We start from the raw sequence: 18,455 nt of genomic DNA, 5'->3' as shown, positions 1-18,455 counted from the left end.
TTATCACAACATATTCCATATCCACAAATTTATACATAATAGATACAATACTGGAATAGAAGTAAAAAAAAAATTGACTTCTAATCTTTGATTTTTACCACATCTTTAACAGCTTTGCTGTAATCTGTTAAAACAGATAACACAGTATAAATTAAAAAAGAATACCTATATACCATAATTTTAATTATACTTCAGATGAGATATAAACTCAACTAAAATGCTGAATTCCTAACCCAGAAATTCTCTGATGCTTTTAGATACAGGTTATGACTCTCATTGACATAGGTTATAAATACTATATAAACATAAGCAAGATTCAAGAAAGGACAGAATGTTATCTTTAAAGTTCCTGGAAGAATATTGATAGGTACTCAAAAAAAATACTGAATTGAATTTTTAAAATTAATAGAGCACTATCTTTAAAAAAACCATTGCATACAATTATATATACAAAAGTATATGGAAATTAGCACTCACCAAAAGACTGTAAAACTGCTTAATCAGAACAGATACTACTCTCAGCAAACGCATGCAGATAGGAAAGTATGGTTTTTCAACTGGTGCTGGGGAAGATGAAGTACTGGAACCTTGTCTGAACTTTATATTTGGAGAAAAGAGCTTTATCACAAGCGGACACACCCTTTCTTTCAGGAGGAAGCTAAATTCCTGGTGCTATTTGTAAAGAAAAAAATAAAATTTAGTTTGTACTTAATACTTTAAAAACACAGTCTTACTCATAAACACAATTTGTTACTAATCAGCATAAATTTACTTAATTATAAGTTTATATTTTATAGTATAACTGTAAACTTCATATTGCTCTTAATCTTTTCACAAGTTGAGGAATTTTGTAGAGAATACTTAAATCTTATACAGTCATTGTATATTAGTATATTATGCAGAAAGTCTTCCTTAACCTGTTAATTCTGTCTATATTAGCTAAGAGCACAGACTCACTTTAGTGACAAGGCTTAGATAAATCTGCATTTAATAATTAACTTCAAGTATATCTTATTTTGTTGTTTTAATCATCCAAATTTCATGGAAGCTAAAAACAAAGAATCATAAAAATCACTCAATCTAATCCTTTAATCTTAAATAAAAAGGCAAATAAATCAAAAAGCAGTTTTTCTCAGAAACAAAAGTTTTAAAAATATTTTTTAAAGATCTAATTTCAGAGGAAAAAAATCAGAAAATACAGATAAGTAGTAAAAATAAGTCTTGCCTAATCTTACCTCCTGCAGATAAGCTAATCATTGTTAACTTCTGATGTATACCCTTCATGATTTTTATATATGTTTTAATGTTCTTTTAAGTCTTTCCCCAAAAATGGACGTTAAGCGTTAAGTGACCTGAAATTCTACCCTCACATCTGCAGTTAGTTTGACCGCCAATATTAAAGGTATAGTTAAGTGCATTTTCATTCATCACAAAAATCATTTTTATATATTAATATGTAAATATGTAGTTTATGAAAAACTAAAACAAAATTTCAAAACAAAAGAGACTAACAGTACACTGTGTATCATTATCTTAAAAGTAGTTACTCAGTATACCAGACATAGTTCTTAAAAGCTTTATCTATTCACTCACTACCCCACTCACTACAGTTGGTTTTCACCACCAAGTGCTTCAATAGTCATTGTGATCTCTGGCCAACTTCACCATACCAGACCTCTCTGAAGCACATCATGAGGAGGATTACTTGGTTGAAAATTTTTTTTACTTTTATCTTTTATTATATCACATTCTCATATTTGTTCTTGCTTCTCTGGCCTAAAATTCTCAATATTCTGTGCATGCTCATCTTTTCATGCCAGGTAATTTAATGCTGAAGTTCCTCAGAGTTCCAGAATATTAAGCCCTTGCTTTCTACTCCATGCTGTGACAAGTGACCTCACTCCTGTATCTTTAACTAGCAATGATATGCCAGCAATGTTTAAATTTATAATTTTGGCTTAAAATCCCCAAATGCAACTAATATCTTGCATGTCTCACAGATAACCCAAAATAATACATATTAAACTGAATAATCTATTTCTTTGAATAAAAATTCTGTCCATAAGTGTATTTCATCTTAGCAAATGGTTCACTGCTCAAGCCAGAAAGCCAGAAGTTATCTTTGAAATTCTTTTTCATCACCCACTACAATATTATGTTTATTTACTTATCAATTAATTGCTATTATGTGCTAGGTATAAGGATACAAAGCTAAGTACAATTTTCAATGTCCCTATGTCAATTGTCTCATGGCAAATGCTTTCAGAATGCCCTCTGAATATATTATGCTTTTCCAGTTCTCCCATCACTTCTTTTCTTTGTTATCTACTCTCCACCATGTTTGGTACCCATGCTATTCATTTCCACAGCACTATAACATCTTATTCAATTATTACCTTTCTCCCAATTAGACTTGTAAGAGCAAGGATTTTACCAGTCTTATCTAATTTTTCTATTCTTGGGAAGGCACACATAAACCAATATTGTAAATTACCAGTAAATTGTGGTTGAAAGTGTGAATGATTAGCAAAAGAAAACTAAAATTTATCTCTGGAAGAAAATTTTGCAGGATTAAATTCAAGGATCTTACACACAGTGATTATTTTATCTTCCTACATTAGAGGAGGAATAATAAAGTAGAAATTTTGTGAGAACAAAAAATCTGGAATAAATATTATGTTTCAAGAAGTGATAAATGCTGTTAAGAAAAAGGGAGAGGTAACAAACATAAGGGTGCTGGCATGAAATGAGGTGATCACTTTATACAGAGTAGATGGGGAAGATTTGTCTGGCAAGTTGTCAACTGAGCAAAGAAGTGTGAAAAGCATTCTATTCCTTGAAAACATAAATACACAGACCAGAGGCAGGAATCTGCCTGATAGCATTTAAAGAACAATATAAAGGATAATGTGGCCATAGGGTGAGAGAAAGGAGAAGAGTAAAGAGAGAAAAGATCAATGACTATTGGAGACTAAATAATGGTAAGGTCCACGGATTCTAATAAGGCTTCATCTTTTACTCTAAGTAAAGAAAATATCAACTGAAGGACTTTTACAAAGGACTAAAAAGATCTGACTCTTTTTAAAAGACCATTCTGAGTGTGGTATAACAAAATAACTACAATGAGGTAGGACAAGTATAGACACAAGGAGATCAGTTAGAAAGCTATGACAGTAATGCAGGTAAGAAGTGAAGATGGCTTGGACTACAACTGTGGTAGAAGTATAGACAGCAATCAAAAAGTAGTAGCTATTATTATGATTATCATTTCATATAAAAGACTGTTGGATAAGTTATACCTAAATACTGCTTATTATATTAAAATAAATGGAATCATCAGTAAATAATGTTCATTACAATGAAAAGCAATTAACAGTTCCCTAATGTGTACCAAAAATTATGAGCCACATAAAAATCATTTCAGTTCTAAGACCCAGGTCAAAAGATCTTACACTTTATGGCACTTGATTCACATAGTCTGTAGGTGGAGAACAAAGGATAAAGTGGATTACTCAGAGAGGGAGACAGTATGGTAAGGGAAGGGGCTACTTTAGTAGTTAAAAGACCTAAAATTTGGGCCCGGGGATTTAGTTCGGTGGTTCCAATGCCTGCCTTGCAAGCGCCAGGTCCTAAGTTTAATCCCCAGTACCGAAAAAAAAAAAAAAAAAAGACCTAAAATTTATCTAAAAAGAACAGAAATGGTGTATGTGTCCACCTGGTACCACGAACCCAATTAATTGGACAGGCGATAATATCTTCTAAGATGCTTATGGTCCAAGCACTGACTGATTGGGAATCCTTCTCGCATCCTACATTCCCTCTTTTACCATTATTTATGCAAAAAGTTAGATGCTATGTAGACAACCTACACTTTAGCCTCTGGCATGACAAAATAAAGATTTTAATACTTTCTGGCTTAAAAAAATAAAAGTTATGAATTATAGCTCAAGATCTGCTAATAACTAAGGGACTTACAGAGATTACTGAATCAATTTTGGACTTCAGTTTTTCTTACAAGTAAAATGAAATGTTTGAATTCATCATTCCTTTTTCCCCTATTTTCTGTTTAAAATATTTTGAATTACACATTACATTTATTAGTTTTAACGACATTTTTCCATTAAGTTGTCAAAAAACACACAGATTTTGCCCAGTGAAGGACCATATGCCTATAGCTTCAGCTAGCTGGGAGGCTGAGGCAGGAAGACTAACTGAATGTAGGACTCAGAAGCCAGTCTGGGCAACAAAGAACAAGACCCTATCTTAAAAAACTAAACAAAACAGGGCCAGGGATTTAGCTCAGTGGTTCCGTCGCTTGCCTTGCAAGCACAAGGACCCGAGTTCGATCCCCAGTACCAAAAAAAAAAAAAAAAAACTAAACAAAACAAAAACCACATAATTATATATAAACAAGCAAAAAAAAAATCCAACAGTAATTCTTTTAAGGTTTTAGATATAAAAACAGCTCACATACATATTCCCTGATAGATCTATAGGTTAGAAGATACCTAACTAGATAAAGTCTCCAGGGATTTCTTTTAATGTTAAAATTTTAAAATGTTAAAGTCCTAAAAATGGTAAAAGAAACAGTACATTATCATACATCTATAGTCTGAAGCTATGTCTTTGCATCTTTTGATGTGGAAAACAAATATATGATGCTTTCTTTAAAAATATTTGTGAAAAAAATTAAAGATAAATTTTGTTATAAGACAGTCTTGATGGCTTACATGTAAAAAGACTTGTGGAAAATCATTGAGGACTGACTCAAGCAATTCGAGGCCAAATGTCCGAGTCATTTCCGTCATGCCCACTAGCCAGTAAGGGGCATCAGCATTAACCAACTGACAAAGGTCCTGGGAAAATAAACAATTTCATGTGCTATAGTGAAATATGCTTTTTAAAACTCACAGTTCATAAACTTCAAAAAACTCTCTTCATTAGAAACAACATCAATAATTCAAATTGTGTATTTGACAGATTATATAAACATATAGAATCATATAACTAGTGACAATATATAAACAAATGATTTATCTTAAAGTAATATTTTATCATGTTAATTAGCTATACAATAAATACAGAAGCTGTTTTTTAATCTTTCATAAATATTTAAAGTTTCTACGTTTTTAATTCTACATTAAAATCAGATATAAAATCCAAAATCAAAAATTTAATAAGAATTTAAATTTTTTTAAAATCAAAGACACACAAAACTATAATAAAATTATTTCTGTTAACTGAAGTACCTGGAAGAGCATATATGCATCTTTAGCACATGGTTTGAGGGTACTGACAGATCTCCTGTTACTATTGCCTTGGACTGGTACTGGTTGTTCTATGTCATCTACGATCATAATGGGATAGGCTTTAGCAGTTCATAATGGCCTTTAATAATCATACATTCTACTTAAAAGGTATGGTTTAAATAAATACTTGTATATAATTACAAACCTTATAATTTCAGAATTGTATCTTTAAAATGAAACAATGAGAATCTATTTTTATACAAATGTCATAAAAATCACTCTTCAATATGTTATATTCACTTTAATAAGCTTACAGTATCTACATTTGATTTGTCTAGTCCCCCTCATTAGCCCCTTTATCTCATGGATATGAAATTGACATGATCTTTGAATGTGCCTTCAAATATCAAATATATAAAAGTTTATCATATTGTTAATTCCTCTACCATCTCATCATCTTCAATAGAATTAACTGTTTGATCTACATTCTTACTATGTCAGTTAAGATATTCACTTGCTAAGAGCTACAATGGTGTTTCCCAACTCAGCACTTTTTCCACTACTAATAAAAGATATCATTATCTGTAAATAAGGACAACTGATTTTATATAAATATTGATTTGATGCTTACTTGCAAAAGGTCCTAAGTATTTTTTATCTTACTTGATAGTATTTAATGATATATTAAATACTTTAGAGATACGTAGCTAAACTACCAATCCAGGAATTATATTGAGGTTATGAATATATAAGATGCTCAAACTGAAGAACTGTCCTATTTTTATATAATTTTGACTATTTTAAAAATGTAATAATCTATAAGATTAACTCCCTAACATTTCAAACTATTAAAATTCCACTTGCATTTTTCCTCAAAAACCAATATAGAAAAATCACATACCAAATCTGACCAATATTTAATTTTAAGAAAAGTACTTATTCGAGTAGGCACAATTACCATTACCTATTATTATTGCTAATTTTTACAGTATTGCCAAAGAACATCAAATTCAAAAGACTGTATAATATTGAGAGTTTTTAAAAAAGAGAAACAATGTGAGGGGAAAAGTAATTAAATATATTTTCTTGACTACATAAGAGATTGCTCATTACTGTAGCACCTTGTGATCTTTTCAAATAATTGTGGGAAAAATTTACTTTTCATCAAATAAAGGTAAAACCTGAAAAAAAGTAATCTCTACAGCAATGAAGTCATCAAATTACTGAAATTATAACATGTCAAAATGGAATATTTGTCATCTCTCTGAAAAGACAATTTTTTTAGTTTAAAAAGTTTCTAAAATGATAATAAAGATACTTACTAAAAATATAAAAAGATTATTCTTTATAACATGTGGTACCTATTCAAACAGTGAAAAAATATTTGAAAGAAGACATTCAAACAGTTTAAAATATCAACCACCACCCAAGAGTCCAACAGACTTGTTCATTAAATTGTTGAATAGCCACAAAAATATAATGCAACTACTAAAATTTAAATTATGTGGATAAAAAACAAAAAATTCACAGAATGTAATGTTTGACTAAAATGTGAAATTATCAGCTTCAACACAAAATTATGCACATACAGAAATATGGACATGAGTTACTTCTAAGAGAGATAAAATTGTGACTTCTAAAAAATTCCCAATATTAATACAGTGATATTATTAAACATTTTTAAAGTTTTCTAGTTTTTAGGTATTAAATTCATAGGGCAAAGGCTGAAAATTAATAAAAATGAAATCATGCATGTAAAAAAATCACCCACAGTCAAAAAGAAGTAATTTTTATCACTTCACCTTTGTGGCGTTCATCTTCAGCAACCATTCTCTCAAAAACAACAGTAACAACTTGTCGCACTGTAGCAGCAGCTGTATTATTTGTAATATTATCTTTTGTGAAGTGTAGTCGAAAACAAAGGACGATTGCCTAAAAAAAGTTTTCATTTGGTATGAAGTAAGACTGAAGAACATGGCTACTATTATTTTATTAGATGTGACCTAAAATTAAATGACATTTGGTTGTTTCAGAGACATTAAAAGTCCCACATTTTTACACAATAAAACTACAAAAATTCTCAGATTTTAAAATAATTCTCTCAGCAAATATACAGCTATATGATTAACTTAAATATGAAATATCTTTTAAAATTTGTTATTTTAATGTGTATAGAATGTGTCATGCTTTTATTTCCTCTGAATGACTTGCTTTGCAAATAGCAAGTAGTCAAAATCTGTAATATCACTAAATCATTTGAAGCAATATTACACAAATTGCTAAGCATATAAATAAAACGCTTTTTTAAATAAGAGCCATTCCTTTTTCTCATTAAATTCAACTTAAGATGCAATTTCCATTAAAAATGGGTCTTAACAAGCATATAATTTGATGAATTCTGACTTATATATTGGACAATGAAAATATGGACATAAACGCAAACAGAACATTTCCATCACCCCATAAGTTTCCTTGGGGACATTTACAGTATATCTCTTCCTCCACCATTGGCCAAGGTAGCCACTTAAACTGCTTTTTTCACTACAGATTAACCACCATTGGGTACAATTTTATATAAACAAATTCATTCAGAATGCATTTTTTGTGTTTGTCTTCTTTCACTTAGAATAATATTTGTGACATTCACCTGTTATTCTATTAGTAATTTGTACCCTTTTTATCGCTGGCTAGATTCCATGGTATGTGTATACCACATTTTGCTTATCTGTTCATCAACTGATAGACATTTGGGTAGTTTTCAGTTTTTGGTTGTGAATAAAGCTGCTATGAACATTCATATGTAGTCTCCGCAAAGAAATACCTTTTCATTTACATTGAGTAAATCCCCAGGAGTAAAATGGCTAGGTTCATGGTAATATGGGTTTGACTTTCTAAAAAACTGTCAGTTTCCCAAAGTAAATTTATAATTTGATATTCCTGTCAGTAGTATGTATGAGTTCAGAACTACTTATATCCTCTGGGATACTTGATCTGGTCAGTCTTTTTATATTTTAACTATTCTAATGGACATGTAACAATAACTTCTGTGGTTTGAATTTTCATTTCACTGATAAGTTTTCACAGTGAGCCTCTTTTCATATGTCTGTTCACATTTGAATATTTTATTTTGTGAAGTATCTGTCAAAGTAATTTTTTCATTTCTTACTCAAGTGTCTTCTTATAACAGCTCTTTATATAGTCCACATACATATCCTTTGTCAAATATTTGTGAATATTTTCCTCCATTTTGTGGTTTCTTTCACAGTTCAAAGATTCTGTATCCTAAGAAATCCTAATATCACAAAGATTTTTCCCCTATGTGTTCTTCTAACAACTGTATAGTTTGAAAATAAACCATTCTTGAAAAAATTTAATGGTAGTTTTGATTATATGGTTTATTACTTTAAAATTTTAAAGGAAATAAGCCTTTGATACAAATATTACTCTTTATATTTCAATATAAAGGAAAGGGACATTCAATAGTTGTACATAAACTTGAATAATGCTCAATTTTTTTTTTTTTTTTTTTTGAGACAGGGTCTTGCTCTGTAATTCATTCTGGCGTTGAACTTAGTACATAGCCCAGGCTGGCCTTGAACTCACTGAGATCCTCCTGCCTCAGCCTCCCGAGTGTTGGGATTGCATGCGTGTGCCACCATGGCCAGCCATATAATTTCTTTATACCTGATTTTCATCCTCAATTATTTCAGTTCCAAGTAGCTAACATGCTAAAATAAATCCTACAATCGATTCTTATTTCTTTAGTAAATAAACTGATAATCATTTATAAAATCTTAAACATCTGTATCAGAACAATAATAGCTAGAAACCAAGAGGAACTGTATGTAACAAAATGTATACTGTAAATACATAAACATTGTAGGGCCAGAGATTTAGCTAAATGGCACTACACCTGGCTCACAAAGCGCAAGGTCCTGAGTTCGATCCCCAGTATATAAAAAAAAAAACTTAAACATTGTATATAACACATACAACCTTAAAAGAATAAACTATTAGCAATTAAGTAAAATCTTACTGAACTACAAACATCAAATGAATGTGAGAGACAGATATACTCGAGATAACATAGTTTAATGTGACACTATATACTATACTTCTCTATTTTAAAAGCCATCCATCCTTAAAAGCATGCAAATTATAATGAAACTATTACAGAATGTCCAAAATATTCCTTAGACAGTAAATCATTAAGACTGTTCTTTATATTATTCTTTATTTTCTGTTCAGAAGTATTTTGTAACAAAAAACTTTTTATAGATTTAAATAGATTGGGAGGAAGAAAGAAATGAGAAATAGCTATCATATATGCAGCTTTATCCAGTATAAATGCTGAAAGGAGACTTCTCTAGCCACTTAAGAGACAGATTTGAACCATCTGGTTTATATAATACATACATATGAAATTATTTTTAAAAGAGAAGGGAGAGCTATCACAGGGAACCTAAACTACTGAAGGCAAAACCATACCACACATTTTCCCTCTTTATTCTGATTCTTCCACAGCTTTTCGCTTACTTTTCTATTTCCTATTAATAACTAAACCCATCAGCAACACCCAAGGGGCTCTGAAAATGATTTTAACTCTCATCTGGAGAAAGTAAGGCATCAATGGCCGTTAAAGTGCAATGCTGATCATCATAATGGCTACAGGGAAGTTGGGTTTAGCTCCAAGAGCACAAGGCTTTTCTCTTTCAGCCAGCTTATTCAAATACTTTCACAAACCATTTATAAACTCTGACAAACAGGACTCCTACCTTAGAAAGCGCCTCATCATGAACTACTGTATTGGTTGTTAAAAGAACAAGAACTGTTTGAAGTAGCTTAAGTTCTTCAAGACTATTTTCCATTAGCTGCCAAAGCATGTTGATTATATTCCCAGCGGCAGTCTGTAAAATAATTTTAATTATCATCAACAAATAAAACACAGGTGTTGAGGTTCCCAAATAAGAAAAGGTGCACAAACCTTGCCTCATCTGGTGGGAGTTTCTTGATCATAGTAAAAACAAAACAAAATAAAATACGTATTTTAAGGTCCACAGATCCAAACTCATGTCTCAATTAATTTGAGACACAACCAATTAATTCTCTTCTTGAAAAAAGTAAGTTTCTTTAAAGATGTAATATAGCAAATAGTAGCATGCAGTTCTAAATCTAGCCAAAACTCAAAGCTCATTTCTACAGCACATGGGCTTTTGTTTATCTGGACATGAATAATATAGACATACTCAAATTAACTAGGAGTCCACTATTTCGTATATATTACTTTATATTATGTTATATAACATGAAAAGTCCCCCAAATTAACAATACACTATATACTCAATTAAAGCTGACATTATTTAGGATGCTAAGGGCAAAATAATTGGCCACTTCTATAATAGCACCTTACAGAGAATAAAATTAAGGTAAAACCATTAAATTTGTAAGCAAGATACAGGTCCATGATAATGATATATATTTTCTTGTTTTGCCATCATCAAGTTATATACAAACATTTAAGTTAATGAACAATATATTATCACTACAGATCATCTAGGAAAGTCATTTTCCCACATACTTTTTAAAAATATTATGTTATATTAGATAACTACTGAATAATACTGAAAACTGGCTTAATTCTAAACTTATCACTTATATTAATGAAATGTGACTTCTCAGATAACAAATAACTTGACAAAATGTATTTCATTTTGTTTTTTTGGTACTGGGGATCAAACTCAGGACCTTGTGCTTGCCAGGCAGGCGGCACAACCACTGAGCTAAATCCCCGGCCCTGAAGTTAAGGATAAAGTTTTTGTTGTTGTTGTCATCTTTATTATTTATGAGTGCTTTAAAATGAAAAAAACTGACAGTTATTTTAAAATTAAGCTATTTTCTTCAAGTGCATTGACATTCATAAAACTATTTTACATTAAATATTAGGTATGTTTCATTCATCCGTACGAAAACTAGCGATCTGACTCCTATACACAGTTCAGATAAAATCTTCCTATTACCTCAGATACAACTTCATGTGACATGAGTCTCTGGATGGCGGCCAAACACAGCTGAGTGATCTTCGGTTCCTTTGTTCCACAACCCATTAGGAAAGGCTGTACAACCTCTGAGCTGTTTTCTTTCAATGCTTTATTTAGAACACATATAAGATAAATTATTACATCTAAATCATAATTAGGAATACATTTTATATAATTACAACCAGTGACAACCTTAATAAAAACCACTTTATATAAAATAAACACCAATAAAAATCACATTAATAGAAGTTAAAAATATAGTACACACTGTCTAAACTATACCCTTTATGAAAGCTTTCCCATGCCTCTGTCCTAATACTCTGTACTTCGTTTCTTCTCTATCTTCTGCTATAACCTCTTTAAGGATATGTATTTCCAACAGTTTAGAGAAAAACTATTTCTTCACATAGAGCTGGAGGGAAAATAAATAGGAATTCATACTCTAGATCAGAAAAAATAGTATTAAATTACTATTTTAATAGTAATTAAAAATAGTATGCATATCATCCCTACCACACTTGTGGATGAATATTCAGAAACTCCCTAGAATTTCATTACATGCCTTGAATTTGCATAGTTCTAATTTCTTCTTCAAGAAATAAACACATCTCCTTAAAAACAATAGCATTTCTCTTCTTATTTCTCAGATGGTGCTTTGAAATAACTGGACACACAAGCTGTAATTCCAAACCCCCAACTCCTTCTACAAAGCTAATTCTATGAGATATCTTAAAGGGGCAAAAGTTATAAAGACATAAATCCAAGTTTTTCAAAAGAAATTGAGACAGTCATCCAGAATCAACATTAAAAGGCAAAACCAGGACTGACATTAGTTTTATTGTTTCAATCCCACCTTTCTTTTCCCAAAGCTCTCTTTATGGTACAGTAAATTAAGACTACGATTTCCTATAGCATGCTCTACAAACTACTTTAGTATGTCAGCATTACTTAACTGATTCAACAGCTAAGGGATGGCAAATATGACTGACAAAGAGCAGTTTTTCCAAAAAAACCCTCCCTCTCCTTTCCTTGCTTTCTCGGGCACAAAAGTTTTAACTCAAACCCAGAGATATAAATTTTCCAAACCATGACTCAAAACATTAATGTGAGTGATTAAATATGACTGTAAAGCCAATCACGAAGCTTTAATAGTAATTAAATATCCAGTCTAAGTCCACCCCTATCTCTGTTGAACACTCTCATTAAATGTTCAGACAAATTAAAATTTTTCAGTAACAAGGTAATTTGTAATTTCTGACATTAGAATGTGTTTCTCATTTAAGTACCACAATATTCTTACAGTTAAAAGGGCTTGATTTGGCCTACATGACTCAATAGGTAAGTGGTAAAACCAGAATTTGAAGATATTTGAAGAATTTGAAGTCTTGTAACTGCTGATTCACTATCCTCCACACAACGTTATGCTGCCACTCTTTAAAGTAAATAGCATCCTGAGGATAATGGAAATTAAAAGAGGGCTCAATCATCTGCACTTTAAAACTGTCTGCCTAAATTCTTCAGATAAACAAAGGATCATAAAAAAAATAATGTACGTTCTTAAGAATGTATGTCTAAGAGGCCAATGATTTCAAGATATATTTGCAATATCATAAAATAAATGTCAATTAAACAATGAGAATGCTGTTTAATCATTTAGAATTTTTCTTCACAATTTCATCTCCTGTACCATCAAGAGCTTGGGGGGCCAGGGATTTAGGTCAGTGGCACCTTGCCTGCCTCACAAGCTCAAGGTCCCAAGTTCGATCCCCAGTACCAAAAGAAAAAAAGAGCTTGGGGATATCTTATTTTTTGAAAGAGTACTTCATCATTGTTTCTGAGATTTTTCTTCTAAGCCAATGACAACCATTCTGCATCTTTTGATGCTGGCATTTTTTTTATGTTAAAAAAGTTTTTGAGAACTATGGTGACATTCTAAATAGCAAATAAACTCAATATATGTGGCCACAACAAATGCACATAACTCAATAGATGTGATAATATGATTAAGTATGAACCAATTCACACACACACCAAGAAAGAAAACCACACCACAAACTGGCCCACAGTGATTAGGAGATGACATCAACTATAAGATGCATGGCATTGTAGGGGGTATTACAGGTGAAAAAATTGTGTAATTTAAGAGTCAATAAATATGGTGCATCAGAGTGAAATATTGTATGCATGTCCAGTTATAATTAGTTAGGTCTATTATGGTGAGATAAATCTAAAGTAATAATAATTTTTTTAAATTTTATTTTAACATAAAGGAATCAAACACATTTCTTTCTACTTTTTTCCCTTTCAATTTATATGAGAATATCAAAGCAAGTTTTTTTATGTTATTCTAATAGATGATACAAAATAACTGATGTATCTATTCTACATCTTTTGAAGCACAGTTGCAAAAACAAAAACATATCTGGAGCACAACTCAGCAGGAGAAAGATTAGAAGAAGAAAAAAGTTACTGATGTGTTTTTCTTCTTTTAAATGTAAAAGTGCCCAGGAAACTAAAATTAATCTGACTGAGTACAGTATATAGTGACTCTCTATATACAATAATTGCAATGATTATATTTAAGGGTAGTCTTATGTAAATGCCTTTGCAGAGGAAGAGATTTCAAAAAGCATGTTGAGGAAAATACTATACGGCAATGTAAAGGCATCTGGCATTAACCATTTCATATGTCATTCCAGAAAAAAAATAGAAAAGGTTGTTTTTTAAAATCAAAACACTCTAATGTAGTTTCCATGAAAATATAAGAACAGGTTTTTGTGGGAAGAAGAGAAAAAGTTTATTTTCCACCTAAGTCCCTTAATAAGTGTAACTCTTTAACAGAGTAACACTGTGTGTTTGATATATGTTGTTATTTCCAAATTATGCAACTGTGAGATCAAATGATGTGCTTTCACACACCTGGAAGAGGTCCAACAGGTCCCCATATCCTAAGGGTTTCCTTGCTCTGAGCATTTTCACTGCATAATTAGTTTTTAATCCTGAAAAAAAAGAATTAAACTAGGATACCCCACTATAAATCACATTAACAGGGGTTAATAAAAAATTTACTGATTAATTTTAACAGATATTAAATAAAAAATTTTAATTCTTGTGAAGGAAATGTGACTTAGATATCACTTCTATCTTCAAAATATCTAAAATCTGGTTCTGAGGGAGACTACTATTTCTACAACATTTTAAAATTTTAATGGATTCCAAAGGTCCAAAAATATATTCAAATAATGCAAGAAAAAGAGAACAAATAAAAATATAGGCAGTTTCTTAATAAAAGCACCCAGAAGAAAGGAAAGAGTTATTTAACAAATGATGTTGGTACAATTAGCAGTTCTGCAAAGGAAAAGAACACTAGATCTTCAGATCACTCCATATATTATAAAATAAGAAAAAAAATGAAGCCATAGAAAAAAACTAAAAAAAAACCAAACCTATAAACTCTGTAGAAGGAGAAGGGCATCCTAAATGTAAAACAACAAAAGAATTCAGAAAAAATTAGAACATGTAAAAATGAAAACAACCAATATTAAAAAATTAAAAGGTATACGACCTGGGGAAAATATGGGAAGTTAATATGCTCACTATATAAATAACTCAATCTGATAAGGAAAACAAAAATTCAAAGAAATGAATGAAAAAAGAAAATAATCTAATGCATATAGTATGTTCAGTGTCAAAAAGAAATGTCAATTAAAATGAGAAGTTGTTTGCCAGTTCAATTACCAAAGTTTTTAAGAAAATAATAATAATCCTGGTAAGTATGTGTTATGGGTTGTATCTAGATGTACCCCAAAGCCTTATGTGATCATAGGTGGAGCTTTTTGGAGGTGACTGGATCTAGAGTTTGATGCTAGGATTAATGATGTGATGCTGGGAATGATTCATGGCACAATGGTAGGATTAAGGCTGCCCAATCCTAAGACTGTGTAGCCTGGATAGAATATAAGGGAAAGAAAGAGGGCTGCTGTTGTTGCTGCTTGCCGTTTGCTGCTTCTTCATTACTTCACTACTTTGCTGCCTTCCGCCCACCATGAACTGTTTCTCTGTGATGCCCTCTTCCGTGCTACCCTGCCTTGGAGCCAGCCAACTACAGACTGAAATCTCTACCAACTGTGAGCTACAGTAAACCTTTCCTGCTTTAACTTTGGCAGTTGGGTATTTTTTCTCAGCAATGTGAAAAGTAACTAAGACAGTATGTTGTAACACACTCCCATATTGTTGGTAAAGGGATTAACTTTTACCTTTCCAGAAATAAATCTGGTAAAACATTCCAAGAACTCTTTATATATTCATATCCTTTAACTTTATAATTTTATTTCTAGAAATTTACCATAAAGAAATCTAAATACCAAAATACACCTAAAATAAAGGCGCTACAATCCACTTGTCAAAATATGGTGGGACAATTGAAAACATTTAAAAAGATGACATCAAATGCTTACAAGACAAGATGCAAATTAAAATTTAAAATAGTGCAAGGGAAAAAATAAATAAAACCATATTATATTGTAAATAAACTGCAATCTCTCTGGCCCAAAAGGTCAACATGTTATATACAGCCCATGCCTTCTAGTCTGCATAGTCTCATTGAAATAGTCTAACAGACCTCTGCTTCAGTGATGATATTCTCAACTATATCTTCCTTCTGTCATAGGGATTTTAAAATACAAATATAAATATGTCATTTCCTTGATTTGAACTCTTTCCATCAGCTGCTTGGGATATCATATTATGCCCTGATGATCTCCCTACCCACTCCTTCTTCATACTTTATGGTCATACAATTCATAGTGTGTCCAAGTAATACCAAGCTGTTATTCTATACCTCCTGTATTTGTTTAAATAGTCCACATTTTACTTTATTTGCCTGGCTAACTTTTCTTCAGGCTTTAAATGTTAGCTTCAGCTTCCCAAGGTAGACTAGGTACCTTCCTTATGTTCCTATAACTCTCCTATTTATATTTCCATCTTGGCATTTACCACACAGGTTAGAATCCCATATTTAGGTCTGTCTCCTTTATTACTATTATCTGGTTGTAATCACCTAAACATAACAAAATTCATGAACTCACATAACTATAACATGTAAAATTAAAGAAAGGTAGAGAAACATGCTAGAAACAGTACTCAGGGTCTTGCAGCATAATGTGATTCATTTATCAGCCTATACTAAGCCTATTAATAAAGCTTTTATTATTTCCCACATAATGTAATAATACTGGTGATGTAATATGGATAATAAAATAATGCTGTGATAATATTGGTACTATAGGAAACAACAAAATGTTGACCCTAATTTCAAGGAGTATGTCATCTGGAAAGTTTCTGGCAAAGGACTTCAAATAAAATAGCAGGTAAGTGAAACACAATGAATGGCATAAACATACTTGTCAAGTATATTTCTTAATTCCATATAGATTGCAGGTGAATTACACTGCCCACCTATCTATCTCCCTGATTATTACATAATGATTTACTTACTAACAATATCTTGTATGATAAATTTTGTAGCTCTTTGTAAAATATCAGGAGTTCGTCTATTGATAAAATAGAATATACTACAGTAAGCAGATAAATTACCTTTTAGGTCAGAAAAAAAATCCCAAAATGTATTTACTCATTGCTAGTTAAATTAGAGACCTTTTAGTTATAGGACTATGTAGACATGAAAAAGATGAGGAAAAAAAACCACATGAGAAAAGAATATAAATCATATACAATGATTGTTCATGTAAAAATTCTATATGTATACTGACAATAGCTGAAAGCAGCCATGGATAGATTTAACTGTTATGGTTTTAGTTAGGGGTTAAATGTACAATTTTAAAAGATTACAACATCATTGCTATCCTCATTATGAATATACATTCAAAAAGAAGATTATGTAATTTTTGTGTAACATTTTCTCAATTTCTAATACACTCTAAGCTAGGATAATAACAATTTGTAATATATAGCAGTCGAATGTAAGTTTAAGGCATTTGCCTTTGTAAATAAAAAACTACGTTGTTGTCACTCATTTATGGAGTTTTCTCATTAAAGAAAAAGGAAATTTTGAGATAATGACCTGAATATCTTTTTTTTTAACTGTATAACCTTTTATTGGTACATTTTAGGTATACAATATGACATTCATCATTGGAAATTCGTACTTTTACATATTCTCTTGGTTCTTATTTTTTCCCCCTTCCCCTGCCCTCCCTTCAACCCCTCCATTCCTCCCTATTTACAAAGACTTTGTTTCCTTTTTCATTTTCTCATATTAATTCCATTCCCTTCTTTCCTTTCCCCTACCCCTCCCATTTCCCCTTCCCCTTTGCCCCCTTCCTTCCTATTTCACATTATCTATTATACTTTTAGTCCTTATTTACACTTTCAGTTTCTCACACTAGAGAAACTATTCAGTATTTACACGTATGTCCTATTTATTTCACTTAAGAGTATCAACTCAATGTGCATCCATTTAGAAATAAATGTCTCTCTCATTTTTTATGGCTGAGTAGTACTCCATTTTATAAAAAAACCACATTTTCTTTATCCAGTCCCCAGTTGATGGGCATTTGGGCTGTTTCCAAGTTTTAGCTATTACAAACTGTGCCGCTATGAACATGGGTGCACATATATCACTGTGGTATGACTCTTTTAATTCTTTTGGGAAGATACCCAGCAGGGGAATAGCTGGGTCAAATGGGACTTCCATTCCTAGTTCTTTAAGGTATCTCCATACTGATTTCCACAGTGGTTGCACCTGTCTACACTCCCACCAGCAGCAGAGCAGGGTTCCTCTTTCTCCACAGCCCCGCCAACATTTGTTATTAGTTGATTTCTTGATAGCAGCCATTCTTTCTGGGGTGAGGTGGAATCTCAGTGTTGTTTTCATTTGCATCTCTCAAATGACCAGTGATGTTGAACATTTTTTCATATGTTTATTTGCCATTTCTACTTCGTGTGAGAGATGTCTGTTCATTTCAGATGCCCATTTTTGGATTGTGATCTGAATATCTTAATCAATGCTGACATTACCTGGCATAGCATTTCCACTGTCAGCATTCATGACAGCAGTGAAAACAATTAAAAATAAACATTAAAGGAGGATGCTTAAAAGAAGGGGAGATGTAAAGCAAAGATTTATTCTGCAATATAAATGACTTTT

At 31.5% G+C, this 18,455-nt stretch overlaps 1 protein-coding gene across 6 annotated transcripts in view; it reads right to left on the bottom strand.

Annotated features, from left to right (window-relative positions):
* Positions 1–18,455, bottom strand: part of Mon2 (MON2 regulator of endosome-to-Golgi trafficking) — a 98,053-nt gene that overhangs the window by 59,701 nt on the left and 19,897 nt on the right. For all 6 annotated transcript variants that reach the window (XM_087192343.1, XM_087192344.1, XM_004861135.4 and 3 more), the window contains exons 3-8: positions 11,267–11,394; positions 10,025–10,156; positions 7,052–7,181; positions 5,250–5,347; positions 4,731–4,856; positions 478–672 (exon numbers count right to left, since the gene is read on the bottom strand). In XM_087192343.1, coding sequence (XP_087048469.1) covers positions 478–672; positions 4,731–4,856; positions 5,250–5,347; positions 7,052–7,181; positions 10,025–10,156; positions 11,267–11,394 — 809 coding nt within the window. The remainder of the gene's footprint in view (positions 1–477; positions 673–4,730; positions 4,857–5,249; positions 5,348–7,051; positions 7,182–10,024; positions 10,157–11,266; positions 11,395–18,455) is intronic.

The sequence above is a fragment of the Heterocephalus glaber genome, unplaced genomic scaffold (genome assembly GCF_053883595.1).
Source record: "Heterocephalus glaber isolate CG9 unplaced genomic scaffold, H.glaber_assembly_v1.0 deba00001569, whole genome shotgun sequence".
NCBI classification, from domain to species: Eukaryota; Metazoa; Chordata; class Mammalia; order Rodentia; family Bathyergidae; genus Heterocephalus; species Heterocephalus glaber.
This window is presented reverse-complemented; position numbering and strand designations above follow the sequence as displayed.